This window comes from Acanthopagrus latus, chromosome 24 (assembly GCF_904848185.1).
Source record: "Acanthopagrus latus isolate v.2019 chromosome 24, fAcaLat1.1, whole genome shotgun sequence".
Taxonomy (NCBI): Eukaryota; Metazoa; Chordata; class Actinopteri; order Spariformes; family Sparidae; genus Acanthopagrus; species Acanthopagrus latus.
Window position 1 is genome coordinate 14,592,597 of NC_051062.1, and position 21,890 is coordinate 14,614,486.

Sequence of the window (21,890 nt, forward strand, 5' to 3'; positions counted from 1 at the left end):
AAATTACTTTAATATATTTAATTTCTGCCAAAAATAATCCTACACACTGGACCTTTAAAGGTTATAATATAAAAAAAAATATATGTATATATATTTTAAAAAGACCAAAGCCAACAGTCTAACTGCAGGATGAGAATGTTTTTTTTTGTTTGTTTGTTTTACTTTTACTGTGTTTGCCATTTTGCTTTTCTTCAGTATTGATCTTCCATACCTGTTGGCCCGGGGCTCCAGCAGGTGATGACGCGGGACCAGGTGGAGGGAAATCTCCTTACAGAGGAGGAGGAGGAGGAGGAGGAGGAGGAGGAGGAGGCGGAGTGTATACAAATAGGCTGCAGCGGGGGCCGTGAACGCAACACTGCGCTGGCAGCGGCTCTACCAGCAGCTCCGTCTCTCTCTCTCGAGTTCATCCGGACTACCGGCTGCATCCACCGGCTCCCGGCCGGTCCTGGTCCCCGTCCTGGTCCCGGTGCGGGTCTACTGTCGGCGGATCTGTCTCCAGGAGGGGTTATCTCGGCTGCAGGCGGATCTCAGAGCGGTTTATCGACTTCACAGGTAAGATTCACGTTTTATAACCTCACCTGATGGAGCGCTCGTGCACAGCTGCGCCCCAATCAACCAAACGGCTAATTAAGAACAATTCAGCGACTATAATGATAATAATGATGATGATGATGATGATGATGATCGTGTTCATTCCGTTACTGTTTATTTTGACTTCAGATTTATGATTTGGAGTGAAGTGAACAGGATCTTTAATCTGCTCTGTTGACTGATCAGAGATCAGTGACAGCAGGTCCGTTACAGAGACTAAGTGACTTTATTTAAGTGTTTGACTCACCTGAGTCTGTCACCTGCAGACGGTTCAGACTGTGTCTCCTCCTCTGACAGTAAAGTTGATAATGTACATGAACATTATTAACTTTACTGTGACAATTCACACCAGAGGACACAACAAGTGCTCATGACTGTTGTTTAAAATACTCTATTACAGGTGAAACCCTCCAGTCTAAAGTCCTCGTTCTCCTGTGAAACAAGGAATTAAACCAATCTGAAAATGTGTAAAGCATCAATCAGATGAGCAAATACATTAAAAAGTGTCTTGTTATAAATTACAGATACATGCTGAAAAACTGCAATGACAAAAAATGTAATTTAACTTTAATTTATTAGCAACAACTTTAATAACTGTTGGTCAGTTGTTGAATTACAGAAACATTCTTGTGTTTATTGATTTATTTATCATCATGTAACTTGACGTTTACTGTATCTGTTCTTCTAACTGCTGATGCAGCGTCGACTGATTTAACATGAATCGTGTCAGTAATTAAGGCAGTCAATTAGAGGAATTACTTAAAATTGGAAATAAAATGGAAGTACTGGAGTAAAGTACAAATGTGTACGTGAGTAAGTTACTTTCCTTCAGTCCACGTTCACAGATACGTCAGAGAGATCCTTATATAATCTGTTACACGCTGGAAATCTAATAATTAAGATGTGATCTAAATAAAGATTGTAGTCGCGAACAGTGAAATGTGATTATGATCCATGATTCAGCAGAAAAACACTTCTTCTACTGTCCTTTTATATCATTTTTCTTTTGTTTTTAATCCCTTTAATGTTTTTTTTCTGGGAAAGTTTCTGAGAGAGAAAGAAGTTTAAGTGCTGCTGTGCCGAGGACACACAGCCTCTGTAAACTCTACCCGATCTTTGCTTATAGTGACAGGAAACAGGGGAAAAGAGAAAAGGGGATTTGAGCCCTGTGCTGCCGTGCCCGCCTGTGATAATGAGCCTGTACTTACTGGCGACTCCACAATGCCCACATATGTTCAGACAGATAAGAACGGCTAGACGTGTAAAATAAACCACACCTAGAACAAAAATTGGACAAACGATGTGTTTTCACTGGCAGTTAGAGATGAGAATCAATAACTGTGGACAGGATGGAGCTGAAGGCAGCGAGGTACAAAAGGAGGAGTGAGCACACCTTCGATACCTGCTGCTGCTGCTAACTGCTGCTGCTAACTGCTGCTGGACTTTAAAGGTTTCTGTTGTTGTTCTCTGTGAGCGATGTGCAGCAACAACACTCTCATAGCACAGTTGGTGTGTTTGAGTCTGGTGAAGCAGATAAATCGTTATCCCGCCGGTCGGTTTCTCCCTCGTCACTGTCTGCAAACTAACAACATGCAAAGTGTTTCAGAACTCCAGCGTGAAAAATAAGAAGTGTGACTGCAGCGGATCAGATTGTTTCCCTGAAAGTTAAACGTCGTAGTAAAGAGTCCGGTCACGGGTAAATGAGTTCTGCTTTTGTGAAGGAGACGAATGGATTAGAGCTCCCAAAGCATGACTGGATTGATGCTGGGTCAAATAAAAAGGCACGTGAAGTTTGACCCACCTACATGTTGGAACATGTTTAATCCCAGAGCTGCTCACAGTGTCGACTTTTAAAAAGTACTTTTCTTGAGGCAACACTAATCTGTTGTTTACACTGTAGTAAAACAGCCATTTTCTTTATGAAGATTTGAATGGGGAGATTAAAGTTTGTTTGTACCTATATGAGTAAAGTTTTCTACTTGTTGTTGTTAGTCTGTTTTTGCAGTAGAATCACAAGTAGAGAACTTTACTCATATAGGTTTCTGGGTACAAACAAACTTTAATCTCCCCATTCAAATCTCCATAGAGAAAATGGCTGTTTTTAATACAAGATGCAGATCTTGTCCTAGATTTAGGCCTTTGGATGGTTCAGAAGATTCAGTGAATTGATGACTGATTAACTGATGATGCAACCATTTTAACAGTAAATGTACGAAACAATCGGCTGATCTCATTGGTCAGTAACAGGTCAGTGTTTAAAGCCAATACAAACGTTGATCTCCCATTTTTTAAAAACTGCTTCATGTTGCTTATCAATCCTGTTTTATGAAGTAAGTGATAAATCAGAGTTCTGAGCTGCAGAAGGAGCTGCAGGGAGTTTCTCTGTAAACTCTGTGCTGTTTAACATTATCAGCATGGTGAAGTATTTCCTGTCTGCTGTCACTGGAGTGGATCATTCATTTAAGCGTATACACTGTACAGTACGTCATATGACCTTTAATGTGTTCATTGTCCGAGCGGAAAGCTTCGGGCCAAATGCTGAATCTTCACAGGCAAAGATGATTTAGTTAATTACACATTGAAGAATGTGGAAAACTGTTGTTGTGTGACTGAACATCCAGAGTTCTTTAAAGCGTCTGTTCTTCAGATATCGGTGCTGGTTGAGTGGCGACACCTGTGGTTACTGGCGGTGCCTGCAGGTGTGTTGACGAGGGTGACTGCAGGACGTTTAGAGCATGTTATTGTCCAAAGAGACGCTGAATGACTGTTGAGATAAAAAGCTTTACAACAGTTAATTTAAAGGTCTAAAAGTTTGTTGCTTCAGTGATGGTTGTTAAATAACACCGTATCACCGTCCTCAGTGTGTCCCTCTGAGTGTCAACATGTTCTGGATATGATTGCTGTCTGTTAATTAGCAACATATCTCCGTGCAGGATTATATAAGAGCGCTGCGTTAACTCCCAGCTGGCGTCAGTCTGTGTGATTGGGTTTGCATGCAGCGGTGCATGTGACTCCCTGTGGATCGAATGCCGCTGTCTGTTCAGATCTGTGTTTTCCGTCTGTGTGTGTGTTGCCCGAGGCGGTGTGTGTGTGTGTGTGTGTGTGTGTGTGTGTGTGTGTGTGTGATGGCTGGATGCTCTGACCAGTGCTGGAATGGAGCGACTGGGCAGCAGCAGCAGCAGCAGCAGCAGCAGCAGCAGCAGCACATCCTTCAGATAAGACTAATCTCTGCTCCATCTGCACATGACGGTTGGAGTCGTGGCCACAAAGTCCAACAGTTTGTCTGACGGGAGTGTTTTTCTCACTGTCACATGAAAACTGTAACATTGAGAAAGAAAATAAATATAATAAAGTCAGATTTTTTTTATTTTTGTTGATCACGTATTCAGGCCGTTAGAGGTTAGATTAGATTACAGACTCTGAAGGACGTCTGTAGTCAAAGCTAACTGAAGCTCACATCACATTAATATAATTCAGAGACTATTAAAGTTAAAGGTAGAATCAGTAGGATTCGTCCCAGCTGTTCCTGAACTATTAAGATGTGTTACTGTGATTTTACAGGACATTACTGGCTAACAATGGCAGTAAATTCACAGTTGTGCTGTAATTATTTTACAGTAATACAGATTAAAATCACAGCAATGAATTGTGTTTCCACAGCAGCCAGACACACATCCGCACCTTGTTGGACCTGTTAGTTTGTTGTTAGCATGTGTAGTTTTATTGCTCTGTTATGGTGCTGTACCCAAATTACTGTATTTCCTTGTAATCAAAACAAATCAACTCATTGTTCAGGATCTTATTGGAGCTGCAACGATGAACTGGTTGGTTGTTAACTATTCTTGAGACTGAAAAGTCTAAATTCTCTGATTCCGGCTGCTTGAATGTGAATATTTTCTGGTTTGTTTCCTCCACTGTGACAGTAAACTGAATATCTTTGTGTTGTGGTCAAAACAAGACATCGGAGGACGTCGTCTAAACGTTTTCTGATATCAGCACCAAGTTGGTTGATAAAGTAATAAACTTTACATATAAGTCTGAATTTAACTAAAAAGAAGACTCAGACTCAGTCACAATTTTATCCAATTTTAACAGTTTTGTCTATAAAAGCCACAAAATGGTTCGATCGCTAGTCCATATATTCACTTTTATACTGATTTAAAGCAGAGAAAAGCACATAAATACAGATTTTGTTGAAATCTAAACCGGAACACTCAAACACACAAACCCAGTGGAAAAACAAGTGTCTTAAGGAGTTAAAACAGGTTCGGGTTTAAACTTGTACATGAGATTCTGGATTTTTTCCCACAAGACTTCGACCCCGACGCTGCGCGTTGTGGACCAATTATCAAAATGACAAAGCGATATTTTGATTCATTATAAAAGACGTTTTGTGTGGTTGTCTGGCTGAACGCAGTAATGAATTCCACTGAATGTCATCTTTCCCCTGTGTTTTAAGTGACTGCGCTCCTATTAAGCCTCCTCTTCCTGTTTGTGTGTCGGGGTTTAATTAGAGTCTTTGTCGTTAAAGGTCAGGGACTCGCCTGCGGTGACAGCGCTCTTTAAATAAGCCTTATCTCTTATTTTAAATAGCTTAATAGATGAGTTTGCAGACGTGTCGCCTGGGACAGATTTCCATACACAAATCTGGTTGTTGTTAGAGCAAACCAAGGTGAGCATTTTATGGCAACAACATTTAAAATGTAATTATTTACAGACGTGCGTCAGGTGTGAGTGCACAGAGGGAACCGACAGGGAGCTGCAGTCGCTGTCCAGGATCTTTTTTTACCCCAACACTCAATATCTCTGAGTGCCAGCTGACAGGGAAGCTGCTTAAGAGGTCTCACGCATGGCTCCACTGAGATCTGATTGACTGTGTAGGTGTAGATTTAACACCAGCGCTGCAAAGGTTTAATTTCTCTTTAGTCAACTACAGCTGCCACTATTTGCCGACATCTGAGGGTTGTAAAGAGGAAGAAGCTGTAGCCCAGCATGTGCGCTACAGCTTGAGCCCTGTTATATTTATTTACATTTTAGCAGGATTTAAAATAAGCAGAATCAGCTGTTAGCACTTCCTGTTTGCGGTGTACTCGTGGGTGTACAGACAACTATCACTGGATCACTGTGAGACTGAAGAAAACTTAAAAACGTGAAGTTTCCAAGGCAAGTTCTGCACATGTAAGAAGAGTCTTTTTATATGGTTTCTATGTGGATTCTGGGATGTTTGATGTTTTAATTTCTTTTCATTTTTCAGACATTAATTAATCAGTATTATAATAATCAGTTACAGCTCGACTGTTTATGCACCGCTATCACCTGCTAAAATGTTGACAAAATCTTCATGAACAGTAAGCAGAATTAACTGTTGGCATTTCCTGTTTGCAGTGTAAACATGAATGTGTAGATCACTATCACTGGATCACTTTGATACTGAAGAAAACTTAAAAATGTGATGTTTTTTAAGGCACGTTCTGCATTGGTTTTCCTACCTGTCCCTCTGCTCCTCTGCTTCAACTCTCCCACGTAGTTTGAAACACTCCACATGACAGTAATCAATGGCCGTTCTGATTGGCATTTTACAGATCAATGAGTAGACACACAGCTCTCATAATGACTTAAATTATCTTCTACATCTGGAAAATTACAAAGTAAGACATTGAAGGTGGCACCAATTATCTGTCCTTCCCCCTGAGGGTCAGTAAAGTAGTTAATTAAAGATGATTTGTTTATTCGTTGATGTGCGTCAGTGTATATTAACCTGTCGTCCTCTGGACCGTCACAAACCGGCAGCGCACTTTCATTGATCAGCTGTATTAGTAGGAAGCCGGTCGTCACGGCAACAGGTGAATCACATGTTGTGATTGGCCGTGAGGATCTGACAGGAGGGATGCTGCATTCGCGTATCAGATTAACCTTCGAGAAGTGATGATTATTAGAGCCGATGTTGGGTTTGTGATGGCATTTCTGTTTGGCATTTGTCAGCTGCGGCGTGTTTTCACTCTCTGTGGCGGTGTCGGCCCGTCAGCTGGTCGGTTCTGGGTCGGTCGGTCAGTGGTTGGAAACAGATTTCCACCAAACATAACATTCATATCACATTTTATACATTTAACATATAATGCACAATAATATATGTGTCTGTGTATTTATATGTGTATATATTAGATCGGCAATTCGCTGTTGACCTCAGAAAAATCAAATGACATTACTTTTGACCGGACTCTCCCTGTTTGGATCTAATTACAGACAGGAGGTATTTCCTCTTGAATGTTGGTGAAACATCATGTGACGTTACTTGATCTAATTTTTGTTGAAAAAATTATCTACGTACACGATCCTGAAGCCATGCAGGGTCAGACGGGGCTCGATTGAATGAGATTAACTGTTGGTATGATGAATAATCTGTGAGATGTGATATAAGGCCTTTCCATGACTCCCCGAGAGAGACAACAGGCCGGCCTTTGTTGTGCTAAGCTGGATTTAGCCTGAGCTAATGCTGCCAAAAATAGTTTCCAAAACACTGTTTATCAATTCTGGAAAGTTGTCAGAGTGTCAAGAGTGTCAGCCGGTCACAGAAAGGCCATAAAGCTCCTGAAATTCAAGGTATTAGGTAGAAGGTAGTATGGAGGACCAAAACTGCCAAAAACAAACAAAAAAATAGATACATGTGTAACATTAAAAGCACCAAAATAACAAATGAATTGTCTTATAGAATGTGACATCAGTTGATGCTTATGTTTGATTTGGTTGGTTTGTGTGTTGGGTTATTGGTCTGTTGTTGTTTTCATTATTTCAGATCATTTATGTCTCAGTATTACATTGTGTTCTTACTTACAGCTGAAGGACTTTGAAATGTGCTTGTGATAAAAAGTTGCTTACATGACTTAATGAAGCGCACACGGTCACCTGCGTATCTTTGAAAGCCATCAGCTGTTAGTAGGTAATAGTTTTACCACATGTACTGTACAGCCTGTCAATAAGTAATCATAAGTGTCAACAGTCATGATCCAGCTGGGTGTTAGTGATGTTACATCAAGCTTTAATGGGGCGTCACATTGTAGTAAAAGTCTCAATCCAGCTGCTGCATCAGATGCCTTTTTTTTTGGCATTTCTGCAGCATGAATAAACGGCAGCAGACATTCCTCAGTTTATGTCGTCCCTCTGGGCTGTTGGAGGCGGCTCAGTGTGACCAAAATAAAGAGATGTTTTCTCATGGTCAGAGGAGTCACATGCACGAGGCTTCACCCTCGGGTAAGATCGTCGTTTTCTTCAGACAGGAAGTTGTGATGAAGCTGAGAACCGGGGGGGAGTGTGGAGAAGACTGAAGGAGACCTAACAGCTCAGCCTCCTCGTGTCCTCGGTAAAAACACATGACTGTTTCTCCACCAGCCGACACGAGGAGCGAGAGCGACAGCGAGATGAGGTGACCGCCATTTATTTATCCTTTATTTGTTTTTCACTAAAAATAACATGTTACCTCTCTGCAGCTCTCTAAGATTAGATTCCCCTGATTCTTATTCATGCAGACCATTTCAGGATAAAACCACATCAGCAAAGCAAACTCAGCAAACATTCAACTAACAAACTAGCATGTACGATGTTTTGCCAACTCACCACTCAGGAGGAGTCTGTGTTTCAGTACAGAATCAAACAAAAACTGTCTTCTCTTATTTGCAAATGTCCACAAGATCCATTTCAGTAACATATTTCATCCAGAACACAGTATTCCATCATTAAATGGTGACAATAATGCCCGTCCTACAACCTGCAACAGCCACTGAGTGATCGTATAGACGTACACGACAGGTTAAAAAAGAATTATCATTACTTACTTAGAATATTTCAAAGATTGTCTTTTTCCCTTCATCTTTTAGAGGATCGATTGAAATCAAGGCTTCTGATATCGGTTTATGTCATGTTGAGATTAAAATGGTGATTATTATTATTATTATTATTATTATTATTGGTTTTACAGTCTGTTAAGGTTCAATCTAAGCTCTAGTTTTGACTTTCAACTGTAACTTAAAGCTCGGCTGTAGGTCAGATGTGCCGGGCTGTCGAGGGCAGGACGACAGACGGTGAAGGATTTAAAAGGTGGAGCTGGAGATTGTCACTGTGTGTCCGGTGATGTGGTCGAGTCTCTGCTGCTGTTTCAGCCTGTCATCTTTCATTTCGTGCTCCGTTTGTAGGATGAGTAGCTTTTTTTTTTCCTGCACTTTTCATCTTGTAACATTGCGGCTCGTGGCCTGTGCTGCGTCAGGGTGAACTGAGGCTTCAGGATAAAGCCCAACAAGACCTTTTTGTAATCCTCCTGCAAGATCAAGGCGGGGATTATTCACTGTGATTGTTGTCTTAGCGCTCGCGGATCGCCTGCTGCTGTTTGTATGTCAGTTCTGTTGTCCTTCCCCTCATGACAGCAGATTTTAAAACCTCTAAGCTCCTTCATGTGACGTCATTACTGTGCAGTTTGCAGAATCTTGATATTATTTGTTTGCATGCAAGGTTTTATGTCTGGTCTTCTTGACCTTCAACGACAAACTATCCAGATCAAATGTTGCACACTTCAGTGCACGTTACTTTCTATTCAACCAAATCATTGTAAGAACGAAGACAATGGTGATTAAGAGATTAAAAAGAAAGGAAAACTATATTTTTGTCCCTCCATGCTCCCCATACTACATCTTCCCTACATAACTCGCACCAATGTCTGCAAAACTTGTGTGCTAGTGGAGCTGTTGATGATAATACACACATTTACCCCAAATTACTGAGTTTAGATATCAGTCTTTTAATCCAAAGATCATTCACTCTGACGGCAGTGGTCCCTCAAGGAAAGTGTACCCTACAACACCACAAAAACTGCTCAGGAAGGCCAGAGAAACGTGAAATTCAAGAGCTCAAGGTGTCGACCTGAACACCCCAGATCCCCGTCCAATCAGCATCTATGGGATGTACCAGGACAACATCAGGTGTCCGAGCCTTGATGCACCAGATCTGATGCACAGTGGGATAAGCTACTCGGCCAGATCCTGTGGTGGAACTGGTCTATTTATATTTGGTAGTTTCCTGTTGCCTGATGCTGTCAGCTGACGTAGAGTCGAGCTGAAGTAAATTTGGACCGAGGTTCCCTGAAGGGCTCCTCAGGTTCTTCCTTGAAAGGTTCCGGAGCTGGAAAACAGGTCGATGTGTGATGTTCCAGTTCCAGTTCCAGTTCTGAAGGCAGCAAATTGTTTGGCACAAAACTAAAAACCACCCATTTGACCACGTCGTTTACCGTGTGTTTTACCGCCGTTTCTTTTCATGACTGTCCAGGCTCACATGCTCGGCCATCTTGGTCAGAGTGGGTCGCCGCCTTAAGCTCATTAGACTAATGAGCTTTCAGCAGAACCAGAAAAGCCCAGAGATCTACAGCTGTCTGAATAAGATGTGTGTTGTGTGTCTGCGTGATTGGCTTTTGAAATTATGCGTCATCAACCATATTTATGAGATGCTGGAATGATCGAACAGTTTGTCCGCTGCTTTTTAAAGGAGAAGGCTGTAGGTCTGTCATCTTAAAATGTTCTTAATCCAGCACCTGTATCCAGTTTTCTTCCCTGTTTTCTCTCAAAGTTTAGGGAAACACTATAAATGACTCGAGAGCTCGTATCTTAAACCAAAATGCCAAAAATCTTCTGATGAAATAAAATTGGGAAGCTGAAATTTGGGGGTTTTACGTTGATTAGATTTTCCACTTTTCGATAAAACTGGAAAACAAGATAATTTTCTAACTGAAAAATCCAAATTGACCCTGAGCATCGAGTGGAACGCTGCTCCGGCAGTAAACTTGTTCTGTTGTCCACTTGCTTCTTAGAAAAGTGATGTTATCATTTTTAGGAAATGCAGCCGCTCTTTCAAGGAATTCTGTTGTGCGCTCGCAGAGGAATGATGACGTGATGTCGTCTCATGACCGGAGGATGTGACGCTTCAGCGCTGCCGCTCGGTGTCGAGACTCAAAGAGCTGCAGGGCGACTGCGATCATCCTGCTGCCCTTTAAATCATAAACGTCCAGTTGTGTTGGGTCACATGCTCCTGCTGGTGGAGTCGAACACAGAAACTTTCCCACAGTTGATGTGTGTTTTACGCTGCTTGTTCTGCGTTGACAGGTGGACGGCCGGCGGCAGGATGCTGTGGAGGCTGCTGCTGGTGTGTCTGCTGCCTCAGGTGAGCAGCAGCCGGCTCGTCAGCCAGGACGTCGTTTACAAAGGACCACACGGCCACGGTGAGTCAGGACGCTACTGCTGATCCATGAGCTGAGCTCAGACTGTTCTGCAGTCAGTCGTCTTGTGATTTTTCACGTTGATTCAGTTCTCATGATGCTCCAGATGTTGCTGCTGAACCGGCACTGATCCTCGTCCGTGCTCGACTGAGTCCAGACGAGGTTCTGTTTTCTCTTCTGTCTCTTTTACTTCCTCCAGCTCTCTAATCAAGTTCTCACTGTCGAACGAATAACAGGAATGCATGTGGTTTGAATCTTTCAGGTCTGATCTTTTGTTTTCGGGTCATTTTGTGTCTCTTTGTGGTTGTTTTGCATCTCTGAATTGTATCGTGTCTCTTTCCATCTCGCTGTAGTCGTTGTTTTGCATGTTTTGTAGTTACACCTTATCTATACATCAGGATCAATCCATGACAATTCACCAAGATTTCACAAATGATGCCAGAAAAGGTTTTTAAACTATTGAATGACGTATGTAAAGGGAGCAGGGACTATGAACTGTCCTTTCAGAGAGTTTTGTGACCATTTGAAAACAGATTCTTTGCGTTGCAGCTGTGAACGCTCCGTCAGAATCGGGTGCAGGCAGCAGCCAGCTGTGTCGGCCGTTTGATTTCCGCTCAGCTGGACGTGACGGCAGCTCGTCGATATCTCCCCGCGGAGCTCACAACGCTGCTGCTTTCATTCCAGAGATGATTCATCGATCACTTTGATTTCCTTTTTCAGTATCAGTTCAGTACAACCTGTTCCGACCTGCTGTGTCTCGGACCTGTTGGGCTCTCTGATGAATGTTTCTAAGGGAACATTTGAGTCTGACGAGCCAAACTGCTGATGTGTTCACATATACTGATGAATCTGTGTCTTAATGAGATGTGTCTGGTTTTGTTGCAGGTGAAAGGTGATTAATGTTTTTGGCACCTGTCAGAATTATTGTTTGATGCTTTCAGCCTGTGTGTTCATTTAATCTGCATCTGGTTATTTGATGTGTCTGGAGTTTGTAATCGCCTGACACTTGATTTCAGACGTTTTTCTGTCTGTGTTGATTCGCAGCGTCACAGCAGGATTTACAGAATCATAAATGTGACAGTTTGTTGATGCCAGCGTCGTCTGACGAAGTGCAGCAGCGTCACATGACTTTATATCTGCTTTTAGTCATCATCCTCTCTGTAAAGCACCAAATGGACGACAATCAATCAACAGAACCGAATCGCAGATTTCTAAACTGCAAAATGAATATCTTTGTTTCAGGATCTAGAGGTTAGAGGGCAAGACTGAATCCTGACATGTGGCCTCTGAAAGAAAAACAAATACACAGATTTATTGTAAAGCTGCAGAAACTAAATCCGCAGTCGCCATCGTGTTCAAAACCACTTCCAGATGTCAAAGCCACTCGACCCACAGCGGTTCAGTTTTATATCTGTTCGTGTCATTTTGTGTGTTTGCAGTTTTTCTCTCTCTGATGTCACTCTGCAGCCTCCTGCTGCTTGTTTTGCATCTCTGTGCAGTTGGTCTGTGTGTCTTCGTGGTGTGTTTGCATCTTGCTGAGGTGGTTTTGAATCTCTTCGTAGTCAGTTTGTGTATCTGCAGTTGTTGGTGGTTGTTTTAGGTCTGGCTGTTTGTAATCTTTCGATCGACTGTTAATCACCTCAGAGGCTCAGGGGCCTCCTGAACCCGTGGACCCCTGGACCTGTACGTGACCGGCCCGTTCAGCAATCAGTCCATGGAGGGTACCAACTTAAAACTATGATGTGGTGCCTGTTAAAGCGGACCAGATATCAACTGTTTCAGTCAGTTTGGAGTGAAACGATTGAGATGAACATGAGAGCTCCTCCCTCCTGTTCGACTGTGTCCACTTGGCGTCTGCTGCATTTAAACCGCGACTCGACTCTCTGTGAAAATAAACTCGGCAGCTTTGCAGACTCTGCACAGCGGCTGCAGTAATTACACTCAGTCTCGTTCGCCGCAGGTATGAATTAGTCGAGCTTTATTACTGCGCAGCGTGCACCCTTACTTGCCTTATTTCTGAGAAGTGGAGGTTGTTGACTAGAAAGTTCCTGCAGCGTGGCTCTCTGATCTCCTTAGAACCTGCACAACAGGCCTTTGTTCCCCTGCTGCCCTCGGACTGCGGCTCCATGCATTCTCTCATGGATTAGTGCTCACCTCCCGCTGCTGTGATCTGTGCCGGGCACATGACGTCTCTCTGCTTCACTGGACGTTTCTGCTTGTACATGATATCCAGGAGAGAGTCTGTGTTGACACAGATGTCACCGCAGATCTCACAGAGAACAGGAAGTTTTCTGACAGGGAGAAAACTCTGTGCTCTTTATAGCAGAATGGCGCTTTGGTCGATCCGCACAAACACAATTAAATAACAGAAAGAAAAGACTGTTCGGAGGTCAGTGTCACTCCCACTTCTCTGCCTCTGACGGCGTGTCTTTATCTCTGTTGGTCTGAACTCTTCCGACGTCCTGCTGTTCACAGACGCTGATCAATTTTCCACCACTGGTCTAAATCTTAGTTGTGTGTGTGTGTGTGTGTGCATTTGAGGCAGAAGCAAATCAGATTAAAAAATGGATTTTGTGGAGGTGAGTGAGAGGGGAGAGGTGAGTTGAGGATTGATTATTTTACCTGTAGTTCCTGTGAGTGTCTCTTTACAGCCACTAATTGTCTCTTTACGGCCCTTGATTGTCTCCTTACGCTGATAAGAATTGCTTTACAGCCGCTAAGTGTCTCTCTCAGTTGGTTTGTTTGCTCTTTGTGGTCACCTGCAGACTTTTCACTTAATGCAGGATTACTTTACATGTGATGATCTTAAAAATGCAGCAGTTGTCTCTCTGTGAGGTTAAGTTGGAAACTTTTGCTGATTCTATTCCACGCTCCCGATTTATTAACATCGTAACCACACTTTGCTTGTTTTGCTGTAAATGAGTATTCAGTCAGCTGGAAGTCTGACAAAGACCTTTATGAAGAGTAAAGTGAAGCTGCCAGTTTGATGGTGGTGTAAACACCTGAAGCCTGCTGCTGTTTTCTGACTTACAAAACAATCTGCGTACGTCAGTATTTTCTTCTCAGTGAATTTATCTTGTGAGTAATTATTTCTGTGTTCTCAATTAGTGCAGAGCTCAGAAACACGTCCTGTACACCTCGTTACAAACTGAAGAGTGGAGAATAAAGTGTGTGTCCGTGAGATTAATGTGTGTGTGTGTGTGTGTGTGTGTGTGTGTGTGTGAACCTGCACATGCATGAAATCACGTTACTATTCAGCACTGTTGTCATGGTGACGGGCTCACGCTGCCTTGACTGAGTTTTTTGTTTTTTTTTTCTTCTTCTTCTTCTTCTATACTGTCTCTATTCACAGAAGAGGTTGCCGTGACGACGAGACCCCACATATATAACTGCCGCTCGCCCAACATGGAGGTGTTCACCTGCTGGTGGCATCCGCTCGACAACCTGACCGACGACGAGCAGGTCACCTACGTCCTCACCTACTCCAAAGAGTGTGTATACACAACACACACACACACACACACACACACACACACACACACACACACACACACACTTTGCTACTCTTCGTATAGTTTTGAGGTAGCTGCACTTGTGTTGATATTTCAGAAGGAAATGGCGTCTTTTTTTATCTGCTTTATATTCCTGTAGTTTCTCTCCTGACTGTTATAAAGTTGTATCACCACTGTAGATATAGAGAATATATATAGTTATTTAATCTTCAATTACTCACATTAAATACTTCTGTACTTTAAAGAGGCAATATGTAAATGTAAATATGTTAATTAAGCTAGCATGCTAACCAGCTAGCCTGTCCCTCCTAATACCACTTTGTGTCTCAGGATGGTAGCCGTTAGCTTTGTGCTCGTTTTGTGTCTTTGAGGTTGTTTAGAAATAAACCTGAAGTTTATCTTGTTGAAAGCAGAACGGCAGAAAGCTGAACACTGTTGGTTAAAAGTGTTTAACTTCCCCGTTATCAGGAACAACAGCCCCAGATTAAACGTCCACTACAGTTTCTGGATGGTGTGAATAATCCAGTTTGATCTGTGGCGCTCCAATCGAGCGTAAAGCTTTCAGCGTGTCGATATGAAGTCCTGAACGCAGCCTGACGTGTCCTCGGGCCGATGCCAGGCTGCACACATGGCAGAGAATCTGCCCGCAGTAATCAGAACAAATTGGATTGTGCGTTTGACCCGACGCTGCATCGCCCACAGCCCCATCGATTGTTGGAGGACCGCTGGGATCACGCCGTTCAAAATAACAATAACAACCTGGAATAAAATAATTGTCGAAAAGAGAGTTTACATCTGAGAGATTAGATTTAAAACATTAATATTCTCTCTCATGTTCACAGTAAAGGGCCCAACCACGAATGTCCGGACTACGTGACTGCCGGCGCCAACAGCTGCTTCTTCGGCATCAGCCACACGACCGTCTGGAAGATCTACTGCATGAACGTGACCGCCGTCACCTCCCGCGGGAACTACACCTCGCAGGAGAAGTGTCTGGACGTGGCCGATATCGGTAAGATATCAGCACATCTGCTCAAAGCTGATTAATATATTTATTATGTTTATTTAACTCCAGAAACAACAACATAGCTGCCAAACATCGTTAGCACCTATTTTCTCTGATCCTAAAATCGTCACTTTTTTCATTGAGGTTTGGGGCAAAATTAAACATTAGTGTTCTCATGCAAATCTTTTAATACCACGTATTTCCTCTTTTCTTGTTATAAATTTTACCAAACTAAATGAAAAATGAACTGAACTGAAGACAAGAAGGTCTTTGTTTGTGATGGTTTATATAAGTCCCTGTGAACGACGTACTTACACCACGACTGTGTAACGGTAATAAAACTGCATGAACAGTAAAAACTAATTCATGCCTGCGAGCCACCGTTTTATTGAAGCTGCCAGAATCTGATTTTCTTCGTCAGCTTGAAACATACGGAGGACCGAAGCTGACGAAAAATAAAAATAAATAATGTTTTTTTTAAATTTGACATAAATTGAGTGAGTTTAGATGTATTTAGTATTCATTTACATATGGATTTTTTGTATTTATTGTGTTTTTGCAAACGTATAACCTTTGTCTGTTTGTTTGAATGCTCAGTCATTAAGTTGTTTTTGTGTCAGTCAAATGTTACTGAATTATTTGGTCAGATGATTTTTGGACACATCTACGTTTTACTGTTCGTTGTTTTTTACGGGTGAGGAGTTTGTTTTGTTGTATTGTTTGTTTTTTTTGATGGTCGGTTGATTTTTGTATGTTTTTGTGTTTTTTTTAATTTAAAATAATCTTTTGTCGTCAGTTATTTTGGGGGGTTGCTGATTTAAAAAAAAAAATCTTATTATTCAGAATTTTTTATTATCATTTAATTTGATTTGGGCAGTGTGAGTCCTCCACAGCGGCACTCGCCATGACCTGTAAATAACTGATTAGTGGAGATGATTGTGTACAAGCACTTGAACTCTGCTCTTATTTTGGCGGTGATTCTCTGCGAGTGTCCTGCAGCTCTTTATCTCATTTATTAGAGACACAGTGTTTGTTATTATCCAGAGGATGCAGATCTGGTGCTGTGTGTGTGTGTGTGTGTATCAGAGCTAACATGTGTGTCACACAGCCTTGTGTGTGGGTCCATGTGACTCGTGTCTCTGTTGGTCTCAGATGTCGTGGCTGCTGTTATCTCGCCCTGCAGGGAGAGCAGACGCGGCACCGTGCAGGGCGTCGGCCATTAAACACGGTGCTGCGTGACGGAGAGGTCGTGAGCTCACTGACCGTTTACACATCCATCATGTGTTCGTGTGAAGCGACTCGGACGAGAGCAGCAACTACAGTTTGCGAAATAAGAATAAGAAAAAAATGCAAAATATTCAATGAAGTTTGGTACAGATTTCTTTATTTTTCTTTTCTTGTGATCAGTTATTTATCAGATTCTTTGTTTTTGCACACAGCTGCTGAACAAAACAAGCTCCTGTTCGCTCTGATCCCAGAAAACAGCAATTTTTTTTTTCAAATAAGTTTGGTACAAAATGAAACCAAAGTGTTTAAATGCAAATTTATTTGAATGTTGCAGGTTTCTAATTTTTCTTTAGATCAGTTATTTCATATCATCTCATCTTTTCCTTGTTTTCCTGACAAAGTGATTCGAGCTCTTCTGCCTCAAAATCCACATTTCTGACATTGCAAATCTTTAAACATGCTTAAACATTTTGTCGATGTCACTTCGTCTGTAACTCTTGTTGAGGAACGAATGACATGAACGTACAGATGATGAGTATCAGATTCGCAGTGTGCATCAGAATATCCACACATTAATATTTAAAATGTGGATGTGTATAAAAATCTGCATAAGATGAATAATAAATGAAGTTCCCGCTGCATGAATAAAGCAGGACGTTATCTCGCGTTAACAACCAGAGTCCTGCTGTGTTTGAACCGTCCTGATTATCATGTATGAATTAATAATCATGAAACACGCAGCACAAGTTCACAAACGATCTCCGTGTTTCACTGCGAGCGTACGAGCAGCTGATCCGAGCGTCGAGCCCGAGCCAGAAACATCTGAAGACGTCTTTTTGTGACCCAAGAACCTTTTAAACTCCAACATCCGTCATCATGTTTCTGTGTGTGTGGTCCACAGTTCAGACCGAGGCCCCGGTGAACCTGACCCACGAGCTGACGGACGCCGGCGGGGACGAGATGGGTCACAACGTGCTGCTGTCCTGGTCCTACCCGGTGCCCTCGGACCTGCAGTACGGCTGGATCACGCTGCTGTACGAGCTGCAGTACAGACGAGTCAACGAGCCCGACAACTGGAAGGTAAACGCACAGAAGTGAGGAGAGGTGATTTAACACTGGTTCATTATGAATATTAATGACTGGCGGTCCTCAGGTGAAGCTTCCTCTCCGGGAGCCTCATGTGGAGCTGCTCGGCCTCCCCGTCGGCGACTACGTGGTGCGAGTTCGCTGCCGCTCGCACAACTACGGCCTGTGGAGCGAGTGGAGCAACACGCTGCAGATGAGCATCCCCGCCAGGCCGCCGGCAGGTACACATGCTCTGTTATCTGTCTCACAACAAGCTCCTGTCTGTTGGGTCATGTGATTAACTGTTACGGTCATCAGAGGAGGAGGAGCTTATGTGATGACGTGTCTGTGGTTGAACCCGTCCAGGTAAACTGCTGGTGAGGATTCTGGTGTCGGGAGTCGGCGTCGTGGCGCTGCTGATTATCGCCTTCGGTGTTCTTCCACAGAGCAAGAGGTGAGAAAACACCGTCAGCTGGTTAATGTCCCGAATGTCTCCTCCGCACGTTGCCAACACAGGCTCGTTACTCTAGTTTGATGCGTTTGAGGGGAATTATGGATCATTTTTAATTTGGCGTCATCGCACGTCACCTTCCCAACATGTCAGGACTGATGTGGACCTATCAGAGGGAGACGTTTTACTTTGACCTGATCTGATCAATACTAAAGATGTCAACACAAAAAAATGGTACAGTACAGCAGGTTGTACACTGTTGATGAAGTAATGAGAAGATGTCGGCACATTACTGCGATAATGATAAAAAAAACCTCAAATTATTGAAAAAACGCAAGTTTGTACACTCGACTGAGGTGGAAAAGTTGAAGCATGGGATTAAAAATGAGCTCAAACTACGACTGTAACAGTCACAGGTGACATTTTACCAGAATTACTTCTTCAGCCACATTTTCAATGCATTTATGTTCGTACTTTCAGAATAAAAGACTACTTCCTGCCGCCCATTCCAAAGCCGCGGATCATCGGCATCGACCCGCTGCTCCTGAAGGTAACACTCTCGTTTCCTACATTTCCTCTCATTAACTTTCCATTCTGTCCTCCTCCTTCCCTTCTCTTTACAACTTGCACTGGTTTCTTTCTCTCTTTACTCGTTTCTCTTCTGTCTGTCCTTCGTTTGCCTTTTTGTTGCACCGCCCTGATTTATCTTTTTGATTATCTTCTCTGTGTCCTTCTATCTTTTTCCTTCCATCCACCTTCAGAAGGGGAACTTGGACGAGATCAACCATCACTTCAGTAACTTCCACAGCTACAGACCTCCGAGCTACACTGACGAGGTTTGGGATCAGGTCAACGGGGACGCCGTCTATCTCACCACGCCGAGGGCCTGCGGTGTCCCGGCCGGTCCGACGGACAGGGATAAGGATGCTTTGATGGTTCCGTGCGTCCTGACGCCCGTGGCCTCCCATCATCAGTTTACGACCCAAAACCCAGCGTCGTACATGCAGAGCCTGTCGCCCTACTGCTCCACGACTCCTGAGGGCTTCGGCCTGACGCAGGACATGCCGTCCCCGTGGCCGAGGCCAGAGATCGTGACGCTGCCGGGGACGGAGTACAGCGTGATGGGACATCCCGGCCTGTCCAACGGCGTCCCCGCTCCTGACACCAACCGCTCTCCACAGGATTTCTACACCTGCGTCCAGCTCATGAATGAAAGTGGCGAGGTGCATCTGGTGCCGTGCCTGCCGCCGGCGTACTGCCGGGAGTTCCCGCCTCTGCCGAGGGTCGACTTAGACGCAGAGGAGAAGATGAAGAAGCTGGCCGACTACCACGGCAGGAAGAACGCGATGAAGCGGATGAAAGATGGCGGCGAGGCTGAGAGGAACGAGGCGGCGGACCCCCTGCTGCCGGTTGCTGTTGACAACCAAGGCTGAGCAGAAGAGACACCCACAAAAACATGAATAATGTGGGAGCTGAATGTGCTGAAACATGGACGCTGTCGCCGCGGCAAGCTGACTTCCTTAAAAACAGGAATTGAACGCGCAAGACATCAGCTTTGAAAAGAAGCAAAAGTACGAACCTCGCACTGCAAACACGTCACAAACAAAAACACAATTCAGACTCTATGAAACACGATTCCTGGTGCAATAAACAGCTTCGTGTTTTGGTGACAAACTCTTCTTTTTGTAAGTAAATGTTCCTCTGGACGTCGACGTCTTTCTGTTTGTTTTGGTAACCTGTCCAGGAACTGTTGTGTAGTTTAGGGGACCAAAATCGGGTGTTGTTGAAGCTGCAGGTGACAAGATTTGATTTTGAAAATCCAAATATGAAAATAACCCGAAGAGATAAAACTAAACGAAGGCCTAGTCCACACGTACACCGGTGTTTATGGAAGCAGTTCGTCCAGACGAGCGTTTTGGCACCTTTACAGAAATAATCTCCATCCATATTAATACACCTGAAACACATATCTCAGGGCGCCTCACCTGCACCGCGCACAGATGCAGTTTGTGTACTTTGTGATTCATCACAGAAAAGACGACCCAGTCACCAGGATGAAATATTAGCAGGAGACATTTTTGCAAACCGTGTTTGCTTCTTTGTCAACTAAAGAAGTTCATTCTGACAGGAACTCTTTCTGTGCCGCCAAAAACCAGATTCACCAGGACGTCAGACGTCAGGCCAGCTGCCAGCGTGTTCGTGGAGACTAAAAATTAATATCATGGCAACAAAAAACTGACATGTTCGATTGGAAGTCGGGCTTCTTGCGACCTCTAACACTGTGTGTGTGTGAATGAAAGGCCAAAACACTTTGTTTTAAGAAATACATGTTTGTGTGTGGATGGAGCCAAAACTTCTGCCACATGATTTATAGGCGGGGAGGTAATGAAGGACGCAGCACGCAGATGCTTTGTGCAGCTTTCAGTACGACAAACAAGAACAAACTGCGACATAAATACCACATTACCACATGCTGCTTCACCGCAAAGCTTCACATTCAGGACGTCTTTCTCAGGACATGTGATGTTGACGGGTCTGGAAGAGAAAGATTAACTGCTGTTTTTATTTAGCATTCAGACGATGTGTTTGTGTGTTTCATGCACTAATACTCCAGATTTTAGCCTTACCTCATTCTTGTTGAGACCTAAAGCTTATTTGCACATTCTGCAGTTTTCCTTTTCTTGTTGCGTTCGAGTTTCCATGCGATTTTCATATTTATTATACAGGCTTACGTCATTATTATACATCCAGAAGTATATATTTGTGCCAACTCGTTAAGGTTATATTAGATTTTCCTGAACGTGAGTGGAATATTAATCTGCATGTAAAGGCACTGAATCTGAATCTGTCTCATTATCTCAGTCTCACCCTTCAGTACAGTCTGAGCGATATTTGACTGAGGAGCTTCAGAGGTAGTAACTCTCAGGAAGATATAAGCTGTGAATTTAAGGGGTTTATGTCAGACACTGTGTTGCTCTCTGAACGCTCCAAACGTTGCATCTTTTATTCCAAAAGAAAGATAAGAAGAGTTTCAAAACAAGGACCAATATTTAAAAAGTTGCAGTCCTGTTTAACAAATTGAACACGATTACACAAATATATTTGTGTATATATTTTAGAGATCCCAAATGACCTCAGAAAGGGTTTATTTTGAAAATATGTGGCCAACAAACTCAGTATTTGTACAACTTGCATGAGAAGAATTGTTTCTGTACTTGGATCTCTGAGGTGTTAATGAAAAGGAGGTGGCAGGATAAGAGCATTGTAAGAGTAATTCGAACCAACATTAATGTAAAAACATTAACTGGACGTCTGCCAGTGGCTGGTCTTTGGTGCCATCCATTTTCTGCTGGATCCAGGTCATGGTGGCTGAGACAGGTAGCCCAGAAATCCCTCAGTCGAGCTGCATCCTCCAGCTCCTCCTGGACGATCCCAAGTCATTCCCAAGACAGATGGGACGGGACTCTGCTCGGATCCTAGAGGCCATAAGTTTGGAGACACAAGACCCTTAAATTCTTGAACTTCTTTGCCTAAAGTACCAAAGTGATTTATTTGTTTGCCAGATCTCAGCTTGTACGGGAAACTGGAAATCTTGACCTGAAAGAAGATGTGGTGGCATCTCCAGGCACCAAGGACGAGCCACCAGCATTTGACCGGTCGGGTTCTTCTTTTGTAACATTTGAATTTGGACGTCACCATAATTTTGGACTCCTGAGAAAAACTGTAACCGCAGTTTGAAACAAGACCCTCAAAAACTGGAACCTCTTTGCCTAAAGTACCAAGTTG

At 43.2% G+C, this 21,890-nt stretch overlaps 1 protein-coding gene across 4 annotated transcripts; it reads left to right on the top strand.

Annotated features, from left to right (window-relative positions):
• Nucleotides 1-333: 333 nt before the first annotated feature.
• Nucleotides 334-21,462, top strand: LOC119015237 (growth hormone receptor-like). Of its 4 annotated transcripts, none has more exons than XM_037091064.1 (10): nucleotides 334-552; nucleotides 7,862-8,011; nucleotides 10,731-10,846; nucleotides 14,199-14,334; nucleotides 15,198-15,367; nucleotides 17,490-17,668; nucleotides 17,742-17,895; nucleotides 18,020-18,107; nucleotides 18,585-18,654; nucleotides 18,866-21,462. In XM_037091064.1, exons 2-10 carry the CDS (start codon nucleotides 7,959-7,961, stop codon nucleotides 19,535-19,537), a joined length of 1,638 nt encoding a protein of 545 aa, XP_036946959.1. In that variant the 5' UTR covers nucleotides 334-552; nucleotides 7,862-7,958; the 3' UTR covers nucleotides 19,538-21,462. The 4 variants fall into 4 exon arrangements, with proteins under 4 accessions (XP_036946959.1, XP_036946958.1, XP_036946961.1 ...); XM_037091063.1 differs by having other exon boundaries at nucleotides 335-552; nucleotides 14,196-14,334; XM_037091066.1 differs by lacking the exon at nucleotides 7,862-8,011 and having other exon boundaries at nucleotides 336-552.
• Nucleotides 21,463-21,890: the final 428 nt, after the last annotated feature.

Excerpts from the sequence above, each read along its gene's own strand:
- LOC119015237 (XM_037091063.1), top strand. The coding sequence starts at position 7,959 with ATGACTGTTTCTCCACCAGCCGACACGAGGAGCGAGAGCGACAGCGAG. Across the intron at positions 10,847-14,195 it reads CAAAGGACCACACGGCCACG|AAGAGGTTGCCGTGACGACG; the intron begins GTGAGTCAGGAC and ends CTCTATTCACAG. Across the intron at positions 17,669-17,741 it reads ACGAGCCCGACAACTGGAAG|GTGAAGCTTCCTCTCCGGGA; the intron begins GTAAACGCACAG and ends GGCGGTCCTCAG.